The following is a 25694-nucleotide window of genomic DNA, read 5'->3' as shown; positions in this document are numbered from 1 at the left end:
TATGACCTTGGAGGTGTGTGGGGCAGTGGCCATTCTGAAAGGAAGGGCCTGAAACTGGAAGTGCTGACCCAGCATCGCATATCTGAGAAATCGCTGATGAGGCTGCCAACTGGGAATGTGCAGGTGAGCTTCTCGCAAATCGAGAGCCGTCAAAAACTCACCTGGTTGAACAGCAGCAATAACTGCTCTCAACGTCTCCATGTGGAAGTGTCGAATTCGTAAAAACTGGTTTACTTTCCCGAGATCGAGAGTAGGTCGAAAAGCCCCGCCTTTCTTTGGAACAACAAAGAAGATGGAGTACCGGCTTATGCGCCACTCAAGAGGAGGGTCAGGCACTACAATCCCTATACGCAGAAGGTCTCGCAAACATTGCAGAACAGCTGTCCTCTTGGCCCGCGATATACAGCGGGACTCCAGAAAAAAGTCTGTGACGGGAGAGATGAATTCTAGCTTGTAGCCTTCCCGCACTAATTCGAGGACCCACTGATCTGAAATAATTCTGGCCCACTCTGCTCTCACGAAAACACAACTCCCCTCTGTTTCTTTTTTTTTTTTTTAAAGTGAGGAGGCAGAAACATATAGGGAAGGAAAATAACAGCAAAAGCCTGTTCAGAGGGAATTTGAGGTGAAGCAGGGGCCCAGAACCTGGGTATGCTCCCAAAGGGGACACCTTCAGTCCGCCACCCCCAGCTCAAACTGGCCACCGGCCCAGGAGCACCCTTAGAAGCCTTGGATCCAGAAGCTGGAGAAAAGCCGTCCACCACCTGTTGGAGATACAGACATACTAACTGAGAAAGGGGCTGGCCGTCTGGCATCACTGCCTTCAGTTTGTTTATCTATCTCCACCTGCTGGTAGACAGACTTAACCCACCAGTTCCTGGATTCATCTGCTGCAGGTGACAAGGAAGAACTATATTCAGAACCACAGATGCAGCAGACTAGAAGCTGAAAAGAAACAAAATAGAACTTCTTTAGAAAACACATTAAAAGCTCTGTATTAATGTGTCATTTTAGTCTTATCGTTGCCCATGCCCAATGACTGCATTTATGCCAATGCTTCCACCACAAAACTTATCATCATTCCTCAAAGAACACCATAAGCAAGCAGCAGGTAATGGCTTTGGTTTAGCCTAGTAACTAGAATTTGGTTCCTTTTAAGCCAGTGCTTCTCAACCCAGCCCCCCTTGGGACACGTCTAGTCCCATCAGGTTTTCAGGCAATCCACAGTGAATATGCACGAGAGACATTTGCATGCACTGCCTCCTTGGCATGCAAATCTCTCTCAGGTATTTCCTGTGGATATCCTGAAAACCTGATAGGAATAGGTGTGCCTCAAAGACCGGGCTGAGAAGCATTGTTCTAAGCTGTTATTTGCCTTTTAATTCTTACTTCCTGCCTATTCCATTATATCAGAGGTTCTCAACCCAGTCCTTGGGACACACCTAGCCAGCCAAGTTTTCAAGATTCCCACAATGAATATGCATACACTGCCTCCACTGTATGCAGATCTCATGCAAATTAATTATAGCTATCATGAAAACCTGCCTGGCTGGGTTTCATGATACCCATAATGAATATGCATAACAGATTTGCATACAGTAAAGTGCATGGAAATTTCTGATGCATATTCATTGTGGGAATCTTGAAAACCTGACTGGCTAGGTGTGTCCCAAGGACTAGGCTGAGAATCCCTGCATTACACTGAAACATTGCCTGTACCAGTAACCAGGCCAGTGATGTGCGCCAGTTCTTATATGGAATATCCCTATTTAACGCAGGCCTTATCATAAAAAAAATTTTAAAGAGGGGCACCCAGAAGCACCCCTTCAGCACATTACTGCATGGGCTTCTCAACCCAGTCCTCAAGGCACACCAAGTCCCATTAGGTTTTCAGGATACCCACAATGAATATGCATGAGATTATACACTTCCTATCGTGCATATTCATTGTGGACATCCCAATGGGACTTAGTGTGCCGAGGACTGGGTTGAGGCGGCTTGTACTACTGCAGTATTTCTCAAGTTGGTCCTGGAGTACCCTCTTGCCAGTCAGGTTTTCAGGATACCCACAATGAATATGCATGAACTTGGTTTGCATACACTGCCCATTATATGCAAACCTCTTTCATGCATATTCATTTCAGATATCCTGAAAACCTGACTGGCAAGAGGGTACTCCAGGACCAACTTAGGAAACACTGCATTACTGGATCCAGCTAGAACTGTGAATCAACCAAGTAGGACAGTCAGGTTTACAGGATATCCACAATGATTATGCATGGACTTGATCTGCATTTATTGCTTCCATTGTATGCAATTACTTCTCATGCCTATTGATTGTGGAAATCTTTTGTTCTTAAAGTAGAAGGTGTCACTGATAACAGTTTTAAGACTGAAGAAAAGTATCAGGCACCACAAGTGAACTTGAATGTTCTACAATACATTTCCCAGTTATTATGGAAACATCTTTGTTGCTAACACACAGGCATCCATCTGTAAGGTCATCTCATGATATATTGCACCAGGTGCCTAGTGTTTAGTATTACACTTCACCGAGGCTACGTATTGTACTATGGCAGTTTCATGCATAGGGGCAAAAGTAGGAAACCTTATTGATAGACTTCACAACCGCATACATCCTCCTTTAATAACAAAGCAATAATCAAATCAAAAATTGATCAATGACCAAAACAAACGTACAATGACAAGAAGTCATCTGTAGTGATATGTTCAACATTATCTAGTCCATTAGTTCCTTTCCCATTACATATTAAGATCCGTTTCCGTATAAAAGGAACTACCACATATGGAAGTCATATAGCCTCCCTGAATATGTGTGGTGGGTTTAGAGTTGATTTTATCAGGTAAAGTCATTCCAGTTTTTGCTCCCAAATATAACTGAAATTGGCACCCTGGGCCTTAACTACTAAAGCGTTTCTGCCAAGAGCCATACGAATTGGACATCTAGTGCTGGGGCCCTCCATTATCAAGGGCCAGAAAAGGAACTCTGTTATGCTAGCAACTTTGTGGCCTTGATTCGTGAACATCAACTGGAGGATATGCGAAGAGTCCAATTACTACAAACTACTCATTACATTCCACGGAGAGCTCCACCTAACACAGAAAAAACAAACTACAGCGAAGTCATGAAATGTGATGCCCACCAAGTCCTTAATATATTTTAAAACAGAATAAAACCTTGATTTTAGATTGTGTTTTAGAACACATTTTTATACTCAGAAATCAGGCCATTTAATGAAAAACAGTAACAAAAGCATATGATCACAGTAGCATTTCATTTTCTCTGAGGACACAAGCTACCGAATAAGTCTGAAACAGAGCATGGACACAGCTGCAAGAAAATGCAGCCTGTGCAGCAGCTTTTGCTCGGCAATGCAACATATGGGAGCAAAAAGATTTCAGTATCCCCCAAAGGTGGAGATGAGCAAGAGGCTGCTAGAAAGCACAGACTTTTTGCCATTATGTTCATATGAAGAGTTAATGGCAGTGGTCACCACCACAAAGGAAGGGACGGGGGACGAGACAGACCTAACCAGTAATCTTAAGAAAATAAATTAGACCTCTGTAAAAAAAAAATGTTTTGGATGGTTGGGGGGAGCATATACTGTATGTTCTTAATGGAGTTCTACATAATGGGAGATTATTCTAGCCAATGGAATATAGGACAACCCATCTTTTGATAATAGGTTTCCCCTTTGAAGAAATTAGGGTAAAAAGCTTGCTTCAGATCAGATGTGGTTTCAAAAACAAGATATTCTACTGTACCAGACATGCAAGCGATTCATCCGGTAAAATAAACCAAAAAGGCGAGATGTAAATCCTAGTATGTGTGTTATGGGCAGTGTATATCTATACACACACAAAACCAAATTTGCTGTGGGTTGACTGTGAAAGGTTCACAGAAAGGCTGTTCCTGCAAAACTAGGTAAAGACAGTTCTTTTCTGCAAAGTACTGCTGCCCAGAACATAAAGCAACTATTACTGCTGTCCATATAAATAAAAGCTACATTTAACTGCCTCTGCCGAGTGCTTTCAGTCCTCATGTGCCAAATCCCTCTGTGGAGGCCAGGCAGATCACAAGAGGGCCTGGACACCTCTCTCATTACCTTATTTGTAGCAGTTGCACTGGAGCCTGGAACCACCTGCACATTTGTTACCTGCACCGTCAGGTAATTATTGTCTATCAGAGGCCAGGCGCCTCCTACTTTGCACGTCTGAAACTGATCTTTAAAAGTTCTAAGGTGGGGGTCTCCAAACAAGCCACAGAAAAGGTACGTGGGTTGGACAAGCTCCACTCCCCTTTGTTCTCTAGCTCCCGTGCGGCTGTGGTAGTTGCAAGGATCGTGGAGGACTTCGGGGTTTGTAGAGGATGTGGGCCCATCCCTGGAGCAGTTCCTGTGATTCATGAGATCGCCGATGCCCTGCACAGCAGAATGGAATGCCAGGACTCCACGGCACGCTTTGGAAGTCCTCTGCGTGCAGCCAGCATATGCTCGTAAGGCTTTGCAGAATTCTGAATCAAAACCATCACTGCCAGAGTTCAGGTGAGAGGTGAGCAAGACAAAGTCTGTGGTGCACTTCTGGATACGACACTGTACCTGTTGCTGGCAATCACCTATGGAAAATAAAATTTAAAAAAAGTTAAGATACGGAGTGTATACAGCACAAATGCATCACTCCTCCTAAAAACTATACAACATTTATCAAATTACTTCACAGAGAAAGGGCACATCTTCTCTGGGACTATACCACTTTATAGTCAGCTTACAGCTCAGAAAACTTTTAACAGTCTAAAAATACCATATTCCTTCTTGTCCCATGTATCACTTTCAGGTGAGAGACGATGGCCGAAGCTAAATTCAAGCCACTGGCAGGTAACAAGCTAGAGTATCATGCCCAACAATTCTCCATACAGAATCCTCTCCACTGTTACTAGGAATTTCTTTGTTTTCCCTTAGACAATTGTCTTCAACCCCTCCCCCCTTTAAGAGCCAAATTTAACAGCAAAAAAATGCATTATAGTGTATAATCCAGAGCCTCTGATAGGTCTGGTTTTTAGGATACCATAATGGATACGCTTCAAATTTACCTGCCTATACATTGTCAGGAATAAACTTAAAATCTGTACCAGCTAGTTTATGCTGAAAAACAGACCCATTTGTGACCCTTGAAACAGGAATTGAGACCTCCCTGACAATGCATTCTCTTCTGCTTTCCACAATTTTGCCTGCTAACATTACAATGCCAGGCTTAGAATAAAAAAAACAAAACAAAGAACACCCCAAAAACTTCTACTTGCTATCAAAAATTGATTCTTGTTCAGTATATAGAAATGATTAATGAACTGAAACCAAATGTAGAAGATCTGTATGAACTCCCTCTCTTGCATTTTCCCTCTAAATCCATCCCTCCCTGCCATCTCTGCTTAAGAAAACCTTAAGAAACCAGATGGACGCACTTCAATTGCTGCATATAAAGAGAATTAAGCTCTGGTTTCACATTGCCACCATGCTCTGAAAAGCAAACAGGCCAGCAAAGAGAACCTCAGTAGTAAAAGTTCTTATAAAGCTCCCCTCCCCCCCACTTCATTCAGCCTGCAGAACAAAAAGTTGTGCTCCCTGGTGTATAGCTCACCATGCTCTCCTGAGCACCAGACTCATTACAAGGCAGCTCTGAAGGGAAGGAATTTGCATACTATGGAGGGTAGAGGTGTATGGGTATAGCCTTCCAGGGGAATTTAGAGCCAGCCTAGAATGGAACAAAGGCCCTGCAATAACACTGCGGGGGGGGGGGGGGGACCGCACCAGAATTTTTTTTTTTAAACAGTTTCTATCTCACTCTACTTCAGGTGACTTAAATGAAGGCTGCCTTGCAAACCATCTGGTGGGGATGTGGGGTACAGACAATTCACTCTCCAGGTAACGCTTCTACAAAAGTAAAAGAAAAAAAAAAAAAAGAGTCAAAAAGATAGTATGACATCTTGACAGAATAGCCATACATTACAACTAGATTTAAGAATTAATAGTATGATCAAGAGCAAGGGATGAGGTACAGCTGACCCCAAATCTCAGGTCTGGGCCACCCAATAGCTTTAAAAATTATTTTAAAATAAATTAAGGCAAGATTGTTCTTATCCAAATTTGGGAGGATAAACCCTCATAAAAAGAAAAAAAAATTGAGATATTGTTAAGAACAAGAAAAAGACCAAGCAAAAAATAAAAACCACAGAGCTCAACAACAAGCAGCTTTCATACTATGAAAGAAACTGGAGCACAACCTGCCACCAGAACTTGCCCTGAGTTTTCCCCCTTTCAAGCAACAACAAAAAAAGCTTCCAGCAGTGTCCATGTTTGCTTCTATTACTTAGAGTGGCTAGAAAAATATTAGCAGCACATAGTGCGGAAATGTTTACAGTACGGGAGCAAGAAAGAGGAGTTATGTTTGAAATAGCTATTCCCAGAACAAAGACTGAAGGGGAGGGGGGCAGTGGGAAGGGGGCAGCATTTTCTCCAGCTTCATCTACTCTAGTGTCTGGGTCTGTTAGCACATATTCCAGGGATGGAAGCTTATTTCCCCTTTAGCCAAACATTTTCCTGCAGCCCATTCAAGGCTCATTCAAGGCTGGCAAAGGGGGAGCAGTTTGAGAAGTCACCAATGCTGTTCCTACTCTGCTACCAATGTCCATGCAGCATGCACCCAGCTACATCACTATTTATAAAACACACCATGTGCCTCTCCTGGGTGCTTCTAATAAACCTCCTGTCAGAATGCCAAAGCCATACAAAGTAACAACCTCAAAGACCAAGCCAAGAAAGGCTATAAAGCATACATGTAAGCAAGCAATTTCTCATCTGATATTCATTCAGGAAATGCACTGTTTCATTGGAAAGAGGGAGGGGTACCCCTCTCCAAGAGCAGAATTATAGGTACAGTACACATTCTGTTTCATAAGTGATTTTATTCTCTCAGGATGTTAACGCACATTCTGCTAATAATGCTTAGAAAATCTCTCCAAACAAAAGGCTTAAGAAAAAAGATTCTTAAACAATGTATATTTTACATCACATTACAAAAAGTGAAACTGCAATCAAGGTCCTGGTCATTTTTTCACACCCACCAGAGGACCTTCCTGTTTCCTTCACGCTTGGTAACACAAAATAATAGTCATACCAGCTCAGACCAATGGTCCATCTAACCCAGTATCCAACAGTGGCCAATCCATGTCACAAGTACAAAACAGAATCCTAAGCAGAAACATTTCATGCTAGCAATCCCAGGGCAAGCAGTGGCTTCTCCATGTCTATCTCAATAGCAGACTACGGACTTTTCCTCCAAGAACTTGTACAAACCATTTTTATGCCCAGATACACTAACCGCTGTAACCACATCCTCTGGCAACAAGTTCCTGAGCTTAACTATGCTGAGTGAAAAAAATATTTCTATGTAACATCATTGAGTGGCCCCTAGTCTTTGTGCTTTTTGAAAGAGTAAATCGATTCACTACTCAGGATTTTGTAGACCTCTACCTTGTTTCTTTCATATGATCTGACAAGCTGAAAGCATTTAGGATGCTAGGTGGAAATGTTGAAGAACTAAAGTAATAAAACAAATGAAGCCATATGGGTGCTAGGCTAAGGCTACCGGGCACAGTTATAAAACATATGGTTGTCCATAGACTATGAGCCAGGCTCTTACACTCCATCTCAACAGTGGGAGTTGTCACAAGAGCACTGAAAATTGCAAATGTAGTTATTTTATTAGGAAAACTACATTTTTAGGTTTCAATCTGTAGACATATAACTCTTGCAGTTACCAGATGCCTAGATGTTATAGTTTGAAAAGAGTATGTGTGTGTGTGGTTGGGGGCGAAGGGATCTGCTTGCTAATTTAAATCTTAACTATTCCCCACGTTAACTAAACGGGAGGTCCGTTCCATTGCCGTATCCAGAAGTTTTCAACACTGAACATTTAAATTTACTTAAAGGCCTCAAATCCGCACGCATTCAACCCTGCCATATTATGCATTTTGCTTTTCACTGTTGGCATCTGTAAAATGACAGCAATAATGGAGATTAAATATCTGAATAAAGATTTGAACTACTGAACATATGAAGTATATTAATTTTATGTTACCATCTTCAGGACGAAAGCTAATAAAATCCCCTCTTCTATATTCATCCAAGTCTCTCTTATAAAATATCCGAGGTCACCGACAGTATCTTCACAACGCATTCACTAAATTGTCCGAGGAATGCGATCGGATAATGAGTTTATTACATAGCCCTCATATCAAATAACGTACATAAACTATCAGGGTCAAGTTCTCATATTAATTCTACCGACATGAGAAATGCTTCAGGCCCCCTTCCCTCCCCCCAATATAAAAATGTTTAGAAAATTCTGTCAGTATAATTACAAATGCTCTGATCGATTCAGGCATTATTTCTACTCTGGACATTACTCGCTATTAACGGCATATTTTGAAAATGTTTTCCACCACCAAGTTCAAGCAATAACTATGCCCCCCCCCCCTCCTTTTCAACTGATATTCGGAAGTATGCCCCCCCCCCCTCCTTTTCAACTGATATTCGGAAGTATGCCCCCCCCCCCCCCAAATCAGGCAGACTTTAGAGTTCTCTTCTGAGAGAGAAAAAAAACCCCGAACTCTGGAAAGAGCATCCCGCCTTTGGCATTTCGGGAGACAGAAAGCCAGGCTGGGAACAACCGCCGCGGACGAGAGAAAAAGAAATTACAGCCACAAACTCACATACACACACACACCGCCCCGGGGCTCAATACAGAGAAATGAAAGAAAGGCCCCCGCGGGCTCTGCAACACCCCGGCGTTATTCCCATTAATTAGAGCTCCAGGGAGAGCTGCCGAAACCCGAGTTGCGAGCGAAAAACGGTCACTCATCCCGCCAAAGCCCTGTTCGGGAGGGCGCGAGCCGGTACCTGGGCGGCCGCAGAGGGCGGCGAGAAGCAGAAGTAGGAGGAGGCCGTGGGGCAGGCGCTCAGCCCCGGGGCAATAATGCGCGGCGGCCGCTTTCCTCCCCATGCCCGTCCATCCAGGTCGCGGTGCGGGACTCAGACCGTCCTCCGGCGGCGACCACACAGCACAGCCCGGTGTGAGGGAGAAACGAGGCACCAAAGTTCCTCCACGGCACGGGGCGCGTGCAAGCACAGAGTGACTGACACACGCGCGCGCGCCGCCCACCTCTCGCTCTGCAGCTCCGACCGTCAATCGCGGCTCTGGCACGCCTCCCGGCTCCAGCTAGCCAATCATACTCACCGGCCGCTGCACCCTCTCCGCCTTCTCCGCCTCCCTATTGATCCGGATGTGGCCGCCCCTCCCCATACTCGCTTTACTGCAAAGACAGACTATTAAATATCCCCCTTTTGCAACTGAGCCTGAAACCGGGTCAGGTGACCGGCGTTCCCCGCGGGGTTCGGGTGCTGGGGAACGACACGTGCAGTCCTTTTTCTCTTTCTCCTCCTCCAAAATCAGGGCTGGGGACGGAGCCAAGTACTAGCCGTGTTTTTGCATCAGCATTCTCAGTGTACTGTGCTATATGATTTCAAACCCACATGTGCAAGGTCTGAGTAGACCAGGATGGGGTTTTGTGTGCTTTTGGCCAGTGTATTGTATAACTAACATTTTCAAATATAAGAGCTGATCTGAAGAAGAAAATATACCTTCCAAAGCTAATCAAAAAATGTTTTATGACAATAAAAATGGTATCAGTTTATTTTATTTTCTCTGTTTTATTTCTATTTATTACCTTTACTAGTGGGCTGGTGCTCAGAGTTCAGCGCTATCTGGAACAGGGACCAATCAATATAGGAGGCGCAGTGCAGAACAATAGCTCCTCAATAGTCAACTGTAAAAAGATGCAAATGTATGCATGCTGTTTGACTAAAAGCAAGGGTTGAAACGTACCTGGTGCATGCTCACAAGAGTTTTGTGATAAGCACATCTCTTGATTGCATGCGCCTGGCCAACCTGAAAGCAAAGCACACATGGGCATCTTTATCTATGCCTTTGAATATAAGCTTTAAAAAAAATGTTTCTTTTGCCTGAAAAGCTTACAGAAAACAGGTGCCAATGTGTGCTTTTACTTTCAGGTTGCTCTGACTGGCATACATTTCGTCTCTCACTACCACCAGCTTCCTTCTGCTTTCAAATTAAAATTTTAAAACAGCAGATTTTAATGAAAAAAATAGTGGGAAATTCTCTCTTCAGACATCCTAGTGCGTGCTCTGAGCTGGTGTTAGGTTTTCAGCAGCAATGACCCTACACTCAGAAGCAAACTCGGGCACTAGAGGCTGTTAGCACTGGGTAGCCCGCAGTAACCAGCGCACGATGCTCAGAAGCCCTTACTGTGGGAAACAAAGCTCAGCAACAATTACTACTACTTATCATTTCTATAGCGCTACTAGACGTACAGCGCTGTACACTTGAACATGAAGAGACAGTCCCTGCTCGACAGAGCTTACAATCTAATTAGGACAGACAGAACAAACAAGAGATAAGGGAATATTAAAAGTAAGGATGATAAATTAAGGGTTAGGAGTTAAAACAATCAGCGCAAATAGCATGCTAATGTAGTCAAAAGGATTTAAATGAGGTCATTTGCTATTCCCTCTGATGCTCAGAAAACAGCATCCTGAAAGGGAGATGATGAAAGGCAAACACAGGTGCTAGAGGCCATTAGTGCCAGACTAGAGCCCATGTTTGCTTGTCTCCCAGGATCAGACTGGCAAGCGCGTGTGACAACGAGCTTGCTGGATCCAAACACATGGACCTTGTGTTGGGGGTCCAGCCCCCTGTGTCAAGGGGTCTTTGGGGGGGGGGGGGGGGGGGAATTGATCATCAGCCCACAAAGAAGGGTGCTGTTACCATAGAAAACCTAACGCCAGCTCAAAGCAGGTATTAAGGTTATTGAAGAGAGGATTCCCACCACTCTCAACATTTTTCTCTCCCACCTCTATCTTAAAAAAAAAAAAAAAAGCAGGAACGTCCAATCTGCACCACAGAAAATCTGCCAACCCGATTGTTCAACCTTGTTGCTCCTTTTTAAAAACTTGGGAAGCTTTGCATTACAAGGGTTTGACTGCATATCTGAGATTGTGATAAAACATCTCTAATATTTAATGTTTGAACTGAAGTTCTGTGGCCTAACTGCCCTGCCCTGCCCCGCCCCACCCCCATTTGATTGGGCATGAGCACAAGAGCTTTGCTTACTGCACTGGTCTTCTGCACATCCCCCAGGCAAATCCTTCCCCTTAACTTCCTAATGCTCTATGTTAGTGCACATATCATTTGCATACTATTAGCATCAAGTATTAGGAATTTATTTTTCAATGTTGTGGCGGTATTTTCCTGCATTGTTCCCTACAGCACCAGAGTTTTGAGCCTCTGCCCGTAAGGGCAGCTGTTTTTTGTGGGCTGTTCTCTGTTCATTGGGATGGAATAGGAAATTCTCTCATTAACATTTGTTTGACTACATTCATAGGAACCAGCTCTGTGAGTGCTTGAGCACCCCCAACATTGAGCAAACTCTGTGTCCAGGGATGAGTAACTTCCATTGGGTTTAACACCCCCCCCCCCCCCAAATCATTTTGAAAAGTTGACTCCTATGACAACATTTGCATGCATTTTTTATTTTTGCTAATCTTTGTGCTTCCTATTGTCTCCTGCACTACAGGCTTTGAGCATCGGCCCATAGAGTAGGCAGCTGGGATCGCCGGTCCTGTGTACAAAGAAGTCCCTCTTGGCTGTTAGAGGATATTGTGTCTGCAAAGGAGGAATGCTACTATATCCGTGTACACTGCCCTAACAGTACTTTGCACGTTTCTGCTGCAAGAAGCAGCTCAGTTCAAGCAGCAGCTTTCCTTTCCTCCCTCGCAAAGGCTACCGAGAGCTGTCTTTCGCTCCCTATCATGCAAAATTTATAACCGAGGGCCTGAAAGGAAAATATCCTGCCATTCTTATTTTTTTGGCAGAAGGCCGACGCCTATCTTCGTGGCTCCCGGCTACTTGAAGTCAGCCTATCTGCTCTGAAGAGGTGGTGACTGACAACAGAGGGCTCTCTCGGCCTACTTCAAAGCCTGCCTCCAGAGCTGGAAATACTGTTCCTCACCTCGGAGGTGTTTTACTGGGGGCCCACTTAAGTCGTAAAAGCTCAGACTCGCTGAGCTGTCAGATCAGTTTTGTTTTGATTACACAAGTGTAAGGCGGGTATCTAGACCAGGCTAATTTCTGCAATTAAACGGCAAGATAGTGCTGCAGCTCAAGGCGGAGGGTGAAAGTGGCTGGAACGTGAATTGCCAGTGCCTCTGGAGGAGATACCGATCGGGCCTTTAAGATGTGCTGTGGCTAATTAGGAAAGCATATACATTCAAAAGGGAATTTTTTTTTTTTTTTATAAACGTCTGGCTTGTGAGTTTACCCTGTTTTTTTTTTTTTAAACCAGCTATTGAGTCAGCTTAAAGATAAATCCATCCTTCCAAGGAAGGAGGTCGCCCGCATTTGTACGGTTTTCTGCTTTCAAAAAAAAAAAATGAACAGCGTGGGGCATGTTTTTCAGCATCTAATTAGATTTTGTTTTTCTTAAAAGAAAGGACACGTTATCAACTGCAGGAAATGGTTAGAAAGTCAAACGACGTCGAATTGTATCCAGTGATAAGTTAAACATCTGCACGGAAGAATTAATGGATTTTAAATAGGTGTTTTTCTCTTCCTATGCTTTAGCTGTTCCCTTGGTTAACACAAGATCCATTTTCAGAAATCCAACACGGCTAATATGTTGTGTGCTTAGTTACACTGCTGCTTAAAGCCTGGGGTTTCAATTTGTAAAACACATGTACTACTTACCAAGATTGCTTTCTTTTGACAACCTATCCAGCCAGCCACAAATAATGAATAAAGTAGTGGGAAGATACATTTAATAACTGACACGACCTTTAAGTGCCATGTACTCACATCGTAATTGAACTTTAGGATTCTGTTAAGTGGACCGAAGAAAACATGTTCCTTTCAGAGGACCTATCCCTTTGTGGATTAGGAACTGCATGTAGTTAAAGGAAAGGGGGAAAATGTGTCTTTTCAAATTGTGCAAGTTTAGTCTATTTATATGGATAAGCACTTAGATGAACCAAAAACTTTAACCCTGTGCACGTTACTAAAGCTTAATGGTGAAACACTGCAGTGAAGTACCATCTTTTGTTAAATCAATCCAGATCTTTAGCATTCACATTTCATATTTATCTTTGATATACCACTAATCGTCATTACTCTAGTGAGCGCTTGAGCCACAGTCGAGTTGATGCTACCTAGCCAACCTGAGAGCTGGCTAGGCCCCGTCTGGTGGCAGGCGAGACACCTGGGCAAGGCTGGACTGAAGACAAGGCTGAAGCTTGAAGACAGGACTGGAGTTGGAAGGCAGGGCTGGAACCAGGTCATTTTGGGGCTTCAATGGCTGCAGAAATGAACCTCGTCTGGACTGGCACTCTGGTGACATTCTAGCCTGGGCCTGGGGTCCCACCTGCTCTCAGTCTTGCTTAATGTCTGTTCAAGCTCAGTTAACCCTTCCCATGATAGATTCACCCTCGGGCAAACCTTCCATCTTGGAATCCTGAGCCAAAAATGGACCCTACCAAGATTCTTGCTGTCTCCTAGATCAGGGGTAGGCAACTCCGGTCCTCGAGAGCCACAGGCAGGTCAGGTTTTCAGGATATCCACAATGAATATGCAGGAGATAGATTTGCATATTCATTGGATATCCTGAAAACCTGACCTGCCTGCGGCTCTCGAGGACCAGAGTTGCCTACCCCTGTCCTAGATCATTGTACCCCAGAGAGAATTCTGGACCCCAAGCACAGGACACACAACTTCAAATCTACAGGATACTCAGGATATTCTAGATGTCAGAAGGATAAAGAGAATAATATATGGACACCTACTATCAGTGTTTATGCCCCTGCACTTAAAATACATTGTGAACATCTTTGGTCCCTCAAACCTGAACCCATGGGGTATGGGGAAGGAGCTTCTGGAAAGAATACTGTCATAACTCTCACCTTTCTCTGTGGTCAACAGCAGCATTCTGTAGTCAGAAAGATCTGTTTACTTCCTGGAAACCTAGCACTTCCTTTATAGCTCTGCAATAGGGCGCTGTCTGATGTCATCACTTCCTGTTTGGTAGTATTTAAGGAAGTTCCTGTTTCCCATTGAGTGCTATTGCAGCAGTTTCTTAGAGTTGTTTAGTGTGTGTTATAGCCTTGTTCCAGTTAGTCTCCTGTTTCTGCCTGTGTCTTGTTCTAGCCCTGCTTTGTGTTCCAGCCTTGTTTCTATTCTGCTTTCTGCCTTGCTCCAGCCTGGTCTTCAGTCCAGCCTTGCCCAGGTGTCTTGCCCACCACTAGTCGGGGCATTGCCAGCCCTCGGGTTGGCTAGGTAGTGACAACTTGGCTGTGGCCCAATGGCTTACCCTGGGTTGTGACACAAATAGTAAAATAAATTTGTCTAAGTGGTTCACAATATTTAAAAATATAATTCAAAAATAAAATGTATGTCTGGGGGTGGGGGGGAGGGAGATACTAAAGGAAATTTATAATAAACTATTATAAGGAAGGAAGGGTAGGGTATGGTTAATTTAACTTAGTTCAAGAAACACAAGGAGGGTTGACTATGAGAAAAAACACACTAAAGTGACATCCCTTGAAGTCACAACGGTACCTCATGTGGATCAGCCTCAATGAATCAAATATTTGAATTAGATTGGCTATAAAGTTTAAAGGCTTGTTAAATATATGCATGTTAAATACACCACTAGGTGCCCTGAAGCCACTGAACCTATAGCAGAACTTGGGTGCCCAGGATCTGATATAAATGCTAGTATAACCCAGTATCAGTATGCCTAACATTTACACTTTTGCAGTTACACCAACCATAGACCTGGCATAACTGTAAGTGCCTAAAAGTGGCAGAGATGAGCTTCATTTGCAGCATTCTGTAAGTTATGCATATAAACAAAATAATGCTTAGGCACCCTGATGTCATTTTTGCAGGTAAGTGTAGGCAATGGAGATATAAATGCAGGCACTTGTATTATAGAATTCACATGTCTGAGAATTATGTTACTCTGCTTCCACATCTCAGCCAGGCAAACACCTTTAGCTAACAACACTTCTTGATTTGATTTATTAATTTGATATACTGCATTTGCACAAAAAGCATCAAAGCAGTTTACAATAAAACTGTAACAACAATAGCAATACATCATCAGCAAATTATAATTAATAAAATAAGCACAAAACATCATACTTTTCACAATTTCCCAAAGGAGGCACCTCTATGTTAACAGAAAATAGCAATAATGCTGGTATTTTTCATGGACTTAATCTTAAGAGAAAGGAGGTGTTACTGTAGAGAGCAATGCACACTTTTAGGTGAAACAATTTCCAGAGCACCATTTTCTTCCTTTCTTTTAAAACAGAACCTGCTCTCATACACAGTCTTTCAAGTACCTGTTTCTTAACTGACATAAATCTGGAAGCCATCGGCCCCAGTTCTGGCTGGGTGTCTTAGAGCCAGGGGATTTGGAAAGACAAGACAGGTGGATGCGAAAGGAAAAAGAATGTAATAAATAATGTGCTTTGTTATCTTCATGATGTTTGCCATCTGGGAAACTAATGCAAAAGACATAGGAATTCAAACCAGGATTTGTGGCATACAGGACAGGAAACAAGGCACATCATTTCCTCACTCCAGGGTGAGAGCTCAGCCAGCAACTGGCCTCATCTGGAACACAAATAAGCTCCCAGTTCCTATGTCTCTTTCTTCTGTCCATGCACATATTTCAGGAATGGCAGCAGCAAATGGATGTACCTTGGTGACAGTGGTCAACCTTCACCAGCTATACAAGAAACGGAACAATCTATTTATTGAAAGTGCTTTTCTTTTTGTATCACCTAACCTATATTCTAGATTAATTTACAAACAAAATGAAAATAATACTATTGGATAAAACACCCTTAGAAGAATAGAAACTAGGAGTTAATTTTGTTGAGGGAATCCTCTGGAGTCTGTTGCAGGAGGTAATATTGGATACTAGGGGGTGCCCTAAAAACTTCTGCCCATTGAGGGGTCCTTTTACTAAGGCGTGCTGAAAAATGGCTTGCGGTAGTGTAGGCGCAGGTTTTGGGCACGTGTCGGTCCATTTTTTAGCGCGCCTGTAAAAAAGGCCTTTTTGCCGAAAATGGACGTGCGGCAAAACCAAAATTGCCGTGCATCCATTCTGGGTCTGAGACCTTACCACCAGCCACTGACCTAGCGGTAAAGACTCACGTGGTAACTGGACGGTAATAACCTACACGCGCCCGAAACATTTTCAGACATGCATATTGGACGCACGCCAAAAATGAAATTACCGCAAGAGCCATGCAGTAGTTGGGAGGTAACTTCATTTTGGCGCACGTAGGCGCTTATGCGGCTTAGTAAAAGGGCCCCTGAAAGCAATCTAAGGTTGGTTCTAGTTTCCAAGAATATCTGCCAAGGCATGCGAGCTGCTCTCTTAGCTGTCAATGCCAGATATACCCTTTATCTTTCTCTCTTTTATTCATTGCACTTCCACTCTATCGTCTCCCACAAACGCTCTTTATTTTCCTTTTCTTTACGCTTTACCTCCTTCATTCTCATTCAGGGCCCCTTTTACAAGGCATTCTAACGTTTTTACCCTTATTCACTTGTTCAGAACCCTTATTTTATCATCCTCACTTTAACATTCCCTTATCTCTTGTTCTGTTTGTCTGTCCTAATTAGATTGTAAGCTCTGTCGAGCAGGGACTGTCTCTTCATGTTCAAGCGTACAGCGCTGCGTACGTCTAGTAGCGCTATAGAAATGATAAGTAGTAGTAGTAATGTGTGCTAACAATTACGTGTACTAAACTCTAAGATGCCTATAGGAATATAATGGGCGTCTTCATGTTAAGCACATGATAATTTTGAGCTAGCAAGCCTTTGTAAAAGACCCCCCTCAACCTCAATGTTTTTCTCTGCTCTCTCTTTTCTGTATTTTCTCCCATACCTGTTTTTGTTCTTTTGTACTCTCTTGCCTACTTAAACTCAGGGAAGAGAGAAGGAGAGAACTGAAGACAGTTTGCTCTTCAGCTCAAGAAGGAGAATTCTGCTCTGCAGGGAGGGGTGCAGAGAATACCCATAAGACTAGAGAATGAGAAATGATCAATAGAGTCAAAGACTGTGCTTGGGGGAGTGAAGCATGAACTTGGCAGGAGGGTCACAGGAGATGGGTCACAGGCAAGGGGTAACCTATGAAACAGAGATTACAAATCCAACCAGATGCTAGCTCGAGTTATGCAATAAGAACATAAGAATAGTCATACTGGGTCAGACCAAAGGTTCATGAAGCCCAGTATCCTGTTTCCAACAGTGGCCAATCCAGGTCAGAAGTACCAGGCAGAAACCCAAATAGTAGCAAGATTCCATGCTAGCAATCCCAGGACGAGTGAGGTGCCACATTCTTTTAGGGAAGGAGAGAGAGGTGGTATGTGTACACACAGCAGTGGGGGCAGAACAGCCATAATCCACCTCTGCATCTTTTCCTGTCAGCTTACAGCCCTTCAATTTCTTTTTTTTCTTTTTTTTTTTTTTTAATTTATTTATTATTTATTTTAAGTGATAACACAAAGAATACATCTTTGAAAAGATACACCAGATATAAATACAAATGCACTAAAGAATATAGTATACATACAAAAAAATTTTTTTCAATCTGGTTACAACAGTCCACAAAAAATGGGGTTCAAGATTGATAAACCAAAGGAAGTTTGGTACTATTAACTTAAAAATTTTAGGAAAAACAAGCAGTGGTACTCCTTAATTTACATAAACCAGAGATGGAGTTAACATTGGCCTTTCCTCATATCAAGGAATGACCTTAATTGTTCAGGCTCGAAGAATACATATTTTTTATCCTTGAATATCAAAATACACTTGCAAGGAAATCGTAATTGGAAAACTGCTCCAACATTTAAAGATTCCTGCCTCTTATCCAGGAACTTTTTCTGCCTTTGCTGAGTCCAACGAGCAATGTCTGGGAACACAGAGACCTTGCTTCCTTTAAACTCAGGGTGGATGTTTTTAAAATAAAGTCTCAATAAAGATTCCTTATCTTGCAAAAAGACAAAAAATACAATTAATGTCGCTCTAGTCTCTGTATTGTCCACAGACTGCTCCAAAAAATTTGTCGAATCCAACGTTTCAGGAGGAATGTCCTGTTTAGAAGTGACTTGGGGTGGAGGAGGTTTCATTTCCAAGTAGTAAATCTTTTGAAGAGGAGGGAGTGTTTGATCTGAATAATTATATATTTCTTTAAGAAACTTAGCAAACATATCCTTCGGGGCAACAAATTGAGATTTCGGAAAGTTTAGCAATCGTAGGTTTAGATTTCTTGATAAATTTTCCATATTCTCTATTTTTCTTTGTATAGAGGCACAATCTCCTACAATATGAACTTGTTGTTGAGACATTTTCCCCATTTGTGTCTCTAGGTTAGTTTGCTTTGTTATTACCCCCTCCAATTGTCCTTTAAAAGATTTTATCTGTGAAGAATTGTTCAAGGATAACGTTATGAAAGAGGTACAGACCTTGTGAAGCGATTCCAATGCTGTCCAAATCGATTCCAGCGACACCTCTTGGGGCTTGACTAGGGGTTGTATCGCCGATACGCAGGCAGAAATTTCTTCTGGCGTAGTTGTTTCAGGCAATACCCCAATAGTCTCCCCTGTTGGCATTTCTGGCGTTCGCTGGACTCCCTCAGCTAGCCCCAAGATCTCTCCGGGCTCCGCTAACGCTTCTGGAGAATGCCACTCCTTCGAAGCCTCACTAGTACCGGGATTCGGTACAGCTCTTCCGGGTGCGTGGGAGAGTGTCGGGGTCACAGGTCCTAACGGACTGAGTGAGAATTCGCTTTCCTGAGCGGGGCTCTTCCCTGCCCCGCTATTGGATGCGTCCGGAGTCGGAGTCGATGCCAAAAATATAGTCAATGACTGCTGCCCAAGCAAGGTAGGGATTTGCTTCGGGAAGGGTGGTCCCCTTAGCTTTCCTTTCCTTTTCGGCATGTTTAAACTAAGAAAATTGTCCAGAGAAAATTTTTTTTTTTTGGAGCGTCTTTACTACATGTCCTGCTTGAGCGCCATCTTGAATTCCAGCCCTTAAATTTCTTATGGTGCTCAGAGTGGGGCTGAATTCCAAGCATGAGCATTCAGGCTGGGCCAGACACAGACTGAGAAGCATCCAGGAATTGGGAATTGTGCTCAGGTAGACAGAGACCTAGATTTGGAACCAGCAAGTGCCAGGAGGGTGAGCAGGAGGGTGAACTGGAACTGGGCCGTGGCTGCAGGTCTTGAGAATAGGTACCTGGTATAAGAGACTCAGGGGTCATTTTGCTATGGCACATGGGAGGAGTGGCCTAGTGGTTAGAGCACCAGTCTTGCAATCCAGAGGTGGCTGGTTCAAATCCTACTGCTGCTTGTGATCTTGGGCAAGTCACCTAACTCTCCACTGCCTCAGGTACAAACTTAGATTGTGAGCCCTCCTGGGACAGAGAAATATTCAGTGTACCTGAATGTAACTCACCTTGAGCTACTACTGAAAAAGGTGTGAGCAAATCTCAATAAATAAAATAGGTGCCTATGCATGTCAGTTTGAAACTGCTACCATGTGCCCCAGGCAATAATTCCATTTTTTAAGCATGTTCAATACGTACAGCAGAAAATATTTATTATTTTCTACCGTGTGGCACTAACCGGGTGGTAATCAGCAGTGCACACAATGAGTGGTGGTTAGGTCTCAGGCAGAAAATGGACGCATGCTGGTTTAAATTTTGCCGCAGAGCCATTTTCAGCCACAAAAAAAGGCCTTTTTTTTGCAAGTGCACTGAAAAATGGACCAGCATGTGTCCAAAATACACGCCTACACCAGCACAGGCCATTTTTTGGAGTGCCTTAGTAAAAGGGCTCCTCAAGGAGGCTAGCCTCCTCAGCCCCAACCATAACCTTCCCCCTCCCTCCCGTTGTCACCCTGTCTGCTGCTGCTTCTCAAGACCAGTAGCAACAGCAGAAGGAAAACAACAGAAAACAGTCACAGGTCACAGTATCTACCTGCATGGATGTAAACTATGCCAGTCCTGGCCCCTCTGAAATTGACTTCCTGTTTTAAAGTGGGTGGGATCAGCAGATCTGGCAGCTGTATGTACAGAGACTGTGCCCTGGTGACTATTTTCTTTTTTTATTGCCAATAGTAAAATGATGAAGAATATAAGTAATCAGGAACAAAAATGCAAAATTGAAGGGTTTTTTTTTTTTTTGAAGGTTTTTTTTTTGTGAATAATGGTCAAGCTGAATATAATACTAATACAAATAATATAATAATAATAATAAACAGAATTTTTATAAAGCATCTCAACTGTTAGCTCAGGACAGTTTACAATACTGTAACCAAGTATTACAATAAAAATAAAAGTTTAAAAACTCAAGATAATAATACAAAACACAAGAATCTGAACCTGAGCTCCATTGATAAGGCTATTGAAAATATTTGGTGAATTTAAGATAATTCCTCTTGCAGCTAATATTGGAAAGCAAAGCATTGCATAACTTAGGTACTTCTATGCTGTACACTTCACGGAAAGGGTGGTGAATTCCTGGAACAGCATCCTAGTGGAGGTGGTAGAGACAAAAACAGTATCTGAACTCAAGAACTCTTGGGGCAAGTACATAGAATCTCTAAGGGAGTAGGGATAGTAGATGGCAAGGATGGGCAGACTAGATAGCCCATATGCAGGGGCATTTTCGAAAGAGAAGGGCGCCCATCTTCCGACACAAATTGGGAGATGGGTGTCCTTCTCTCATGGTCGCCCAAATCGGCATAATCGAAAGCCGATTTTGGGCGTCCTCAACTGCTTTCCGTCGCGGGGACGATCAAAGTTCACGGGGGCGTGTCGGCAGTGTACCGAAGGCGGGATAGGGGCGTGCTTAACAGATGGGCATCCACGGCCGATAATGGAAAAAAGAAGGGCGTCCCTGACGAGCATTTGGTTGACTTTACTTGGTCCCTTTTTTTTCAGGACCAAGTCTCAAAAAGGTGCCCGAACTGACCAGATGACCACCGGAGGGAATCGGGGATGACCTCCCCTTACTCCTCCAGTGGTCACAAATCCCCTCCCACCCCCCCAAAAAAATGTAAAAACATTTTTTCTAGCCTCTATGCCAGCATCAAATATCATATGCAGGTCCCTGGAACAGTTTTTAGTGGGTGCAGTGCACTTCAGGCAGGCGGACCCAGGCCCATCCCCCCCCTACCTGTTACACTTGTGGTGGTAAATATGAGCTCTCCAAAACCCACCTGAAACCCACTGTACCCACGTGTAGGTGCCCCCTTTCATCCCTAAGGGCTATGGTAGTGGTGTGCAGTTGTGGGGAGTGGGTTTTGGGGAGCTCAGCACCCAAGGTAAGGGAGCTATGCACCTGGGAGCAATTTGTGAAATCCACTGCAGTGCCCCCTAGGTTGCCCGGTTGGTGTCCTGGCATGTCAGGGGACCAGTGCACTACGAATGCTGTCTCCTCCCACGACCAAATGCCTTGGATTTGGTCGTTTTTGAGATGGACGTCCTCGGTTTCCATTATCGCCGAAAACTGAGGTTGTCCATCTCTAAGGTCGACCATCTCAACATTTAGGTCGACCATCTCTTAGGTCGACCTAAATGCTGAGATTTGGGTGTCCCCGACCGTATTATCGAAACAAAAGATGGACGCCCCGCCCCTTCACAGGGACATCCTCAGAGATGGGCGCCCTTAGAGATGGTCGTCCCCATTCAAAAATGCCCGTCATGGTCTCTATCTGCCTTCATTTTTCTATGCTGGTCCTGGGAAGCAGAAGCAACCAGGGTGGCAGGAGGGAGGGGAGTGTCGGGGGGGTCAAGGGGAACAGAAAATACTGAGTGTGGATAGGGGAAGAAAGAGAAGAGATTATAATTATAAAGGATTACGCTCTAAGAGGAATTTTACAGCTTTATTTTCTTATCAGGCTTCAAAAATATGGAATTCTTTGCCAACCTCTATAATCTTTTTATCAGGTTATTTACTTTTCTGTAAATCCCTTAAAGCCATTTTATTTAGAAAATATGTGCTCTCTAGCTAACCTAATTATATATGATTGCTTTTTAATGATTGTGTCTTAGACTAGTTTTCCAGAATAACTGTAAGCTCCCAGTTTTGTGAACTGATCATATTTTGAATTGTAACCCACTCTGAACCCATTTCAAGGTGTTGAGGGAATATAAAACCAAGGTAATGTAATGTCATGTAATGTGAAAAAGAATTCTGCATAGAAGGAGGAGGAGAGAGAGAGAGAGAGAGAGAGAGGGGGGGGATGCTGGATAGAAGGAGGAGAGATGGGATATGCAGGATGAAAAATGGAGAGGCTGAATGGAAGGGGGAGGAGGAGGAGATGCTGGATGGAAGGGGAGAAAGAAAAAGGGAAGATACTGGATAGAGAGTAGCATGGGAATAGGGTTAGCGAAATCCTGTGGTTCTCCTGCGGGGTGGTTCTCCTCCATGGGGATGGACGCAGGTATTGCGGGGTTCCCACGGAAGTGTGGTGCCACACCATCCTACCTATTCTTTCTTCCTTCTTTCATTTAAAGGAGAAGTTATCAACACTGGCTACTGTTAAGTTGGGTTATTTTAGCACAAGTCAGGTTATTTTAGTTCAGGGGACTGGCAGGGATGGAGGAGATTTCTTGCAGGGATGGGTGGGGATGGAAGAGATTCCAGTGAGGAGAGGTGGGGACAGGTTAGATTTCAGTGGTGATAGGCAGGGATAGGTTAAATTCCAGATGGAATGGGTAGGGACAGGTGAAATTTCTGTCCCCTTGCAACTCTCTTAATACTAGATGGAAGAGGAGGAGAGAGAAGAAAGATGCTGGATGGAAGGGGAAGACTGTATGTAGTTCAAAACTTAGATGTAGAACTTAAATATAAAAAAGCTAGAAAATTTATAATGAATAATAATACAGGATAAAGACGAATAAGATATTATTCATTATTAATTTTCTAGCTTTTATATATATGTGTTTTGTAGACTTCTGATGCAGGCCTAACGGCCGAAAAACAACTGTTGTGTGGAGTCTTTTTTCATCAGTAAACAAGTGTTTTTAAGATCCACTTCTCCAGGCTTTGTATCTCCATGGTCAAACATCCCACTTTCTCCTATACCTGTGTTCTCCCGTGGGGCGTTCGAGTTCTCCGCTTGCCCGTGGATCTGTCCAAAAAAGTGTCTCCTCCATGTGTGAAATCCCTAAAACATAACCACTATATTGATGATCTGTGAACTGCTGCACCTACGTGATGTCCAAAAGATTGTTAAACTTGAAGAATCCACTGATGGGTCATCCAGTCAACTGTACATCAATACTAAGCACTAAAAGGTCTTCAAGAAAAAACAACAAACTTAAACAGCAATGCTTCCAAGATTATTATGCATATGGTCAAAAATAATTTATAAATCCCAGAGTCACTGCTATATCTTGATATACTGTTACCACGTGTTCGCACTCAGTCACAGTTTAAATCCTTTCAAGCAAGAAACATTGGGTCAAGGTTCACTTGAGTTGTAATCAATATAGGTTATAAAAAGTCTCAGAGATTTTAACCATTACGTCCCAATCTCTACACGGTCCACTGTTTCGCTGAAAGCGTCTTCAGAAGATCAGAATAGTGCCATCATTCAGGCCTGAAGAATAAATCTCTGACTCTGTTTTAAAGTTCATTTTAAATTGTCTACAGCACAGACTAGATGGAACCTCCCGCTTGAAGTTATCCCAAAACTGTGACTGAGTGCGAACACATGGTAACACTACAACAAAATACAGCAGTGACACTGGGATTTATAAATGAGTTTTGACCATATGCATAATAATCTTGGAAGCATTGCTGTTTAAATTTGTTGTTTTTTTCTTGAAGACCTTTTGGTGCTAACTTACTATTGATAAATCTAATTCAAGTGGTCTAACAAATATTACACTTTAGTTCACATGGTGGGGGCCTGATTAAACAATCAACCACTAAATGGAATGCGGGACCCTAGGTAACATGGCTTCACTAGTGGCAGGTCGTGTCAGACGAATCTGACTGTCTTCTTCGACTGGGTGACCAAACAGTTGGATGTGGGAAGGGCGCTTGATGTGGTATACTTGGATTTTAGCAAAGCCTTTGACGTGGTTTTTGTTTTTATCTAATGTTTATGTGTATATATGTGTTTTGTAGACTGCTGATGCAGGCCTAACAGCCGAAACACAATTGTTGTGTCGAGTCTTTTTTCATCAATAAACAAGTGTTTTTAAGATCCACCTCTCCAGGCTTTGTATCTCCGTGGTCAAACATCCCACTTTCTCCTATACCGCAGACACTTTTTAGCACACAAGATTCCTCGATTATTGATTTAGAAAAGTTTCGGTGGTCGCATCATCAGCTGTCTATTTCAGCTGAAGAGATGCTCAGCCCCTCAATCAGATAAGTAGATTTCATTTTAATATCTTATAATATTGAAATTAAGACTGATGCAATGATTGAATGAGGGGTTCACAGTCTTAGTAGCATTTAATGGCTTTATCAGTTGTGACCACTGGAGATCACTGAGCACCTTTCACATATACATATATACATTTTTTTAATTATTAAGTGATAAGTGCAAAATTGTGCTGATTGTAGAAAATTAGTCTCTTCATTTTGTATTTAAATATTAATTCATAGGAAGAGATAATTAGATGTATATTCCTCATTCATTATTAATATTTTGTCATATTTTGAGCCAATTGCAACTGGCATTGTGGGAGCCCCACATACAATGAATTACAATAGCCTAATCTAGAAGCCACTACAGCATGAACAACCATAGACAAACCATTTTTCTCATAAGTAGGGCATGATCAAAGAATATTATGGAAGCTTGTTTTTACTGTAGCCCTATCTGTCTCTTCATTGTCAGTTCCGAATTCACCCCGACTCCTAAAGTCTTCACTTCTGTCTTCTGTGCTGCTGTCACTCTGCCAACTTGGATTTCTGAATAAAGCAATTTCCCTTTCCCAGGCCTTGTCCCCCATTCAAAGCTTTGTTTCCCTTCCTGTCAGCTCTTCTTCCTCAACTCTGGTGTTCTTTCTCTAAATGTGAAGATGCAAAGGGGGTGGCAATTTCTTACAGGAAGTGCTTCAGTGCACTGTATCACCCTCTCCCCTTCCCCCTCCAACCAATCTTTCTAAAAATTATTGTAAAGCCCTTTTTCAAGACTGTTAGCATTCCCTTTTACTTAAATCAATTGTAACTTAGGCTCCTGATATGTTATTCCAACTTCTTAACCCCCGATGATTTAGTTTATTTCATTGTAAACCACTTAGATATTTTCTATTATTTACAGTATATTAAATAAAGTTGAAATGTGATATATGTAGTTTAAAACTGGTACAAAGACAGGACTCTAAAAGAATACATGTCCCCTGCTGATAAAGATCCGAGTCAGTGGTCAGAATCTGTTGCTGGGTGCTGCTGCATCCATGACCGTCTTTTGCATATCCAGATCTGCCTGCATGGGGAGGGAAA

The 25694-nt window shown here is 42.9% G+C and overlaps 1 protein-coding gene across 1 annotated transcript in view; it reads right to left on the bottom strand.

Moving 5' to 3' along the window:
* RGMB (repulsive guidance molecule BMP co-receptor b) overlaps nucleotides 1–14127 on the bottom strand; it is a 30922-nt gene extending 16795 nt beyond the window's left edge. The window contains exons 1-2 of the mRNA XM_030191947.1: nucleotides 14103–14127; nucleotides 4128–4636 (exon numbers count right to left, since the gene is read on the bottom strand). Of these exons, the coding sequence (XP_030047807.1) occupies nucleotides 4128–4636; nucleotides 14103–14127 (534 nt within the window). The remainder of the gene's footprint in view (nucleotides 1–4127; nucleotides 4637–14102) is intronic.
* Between the last annotated feature and the right edge of the window lie 11567 nt (nucleotides 14128–25694).

Source organism: Microcaecilia unicolor, chromosome 2 (genome assembly GCF_901765095.1).
Source record: "Microcaecilia unicolor chromosome 2, aMicUni1.1, whole genome shotgun sequence".
In the NCBI taxonomy this organism is placed as follows: Eukaryota; Metazoa; Chordata; class Amphibia; order Gymnophiona; family Siphonopidae; genus Microcaecilia; species Microcaecilia unicolor.
Note: the sequence above shows the minus strand (reverse complement) of the source record. Positions and strands in the feature narration are given on the sequence as shown.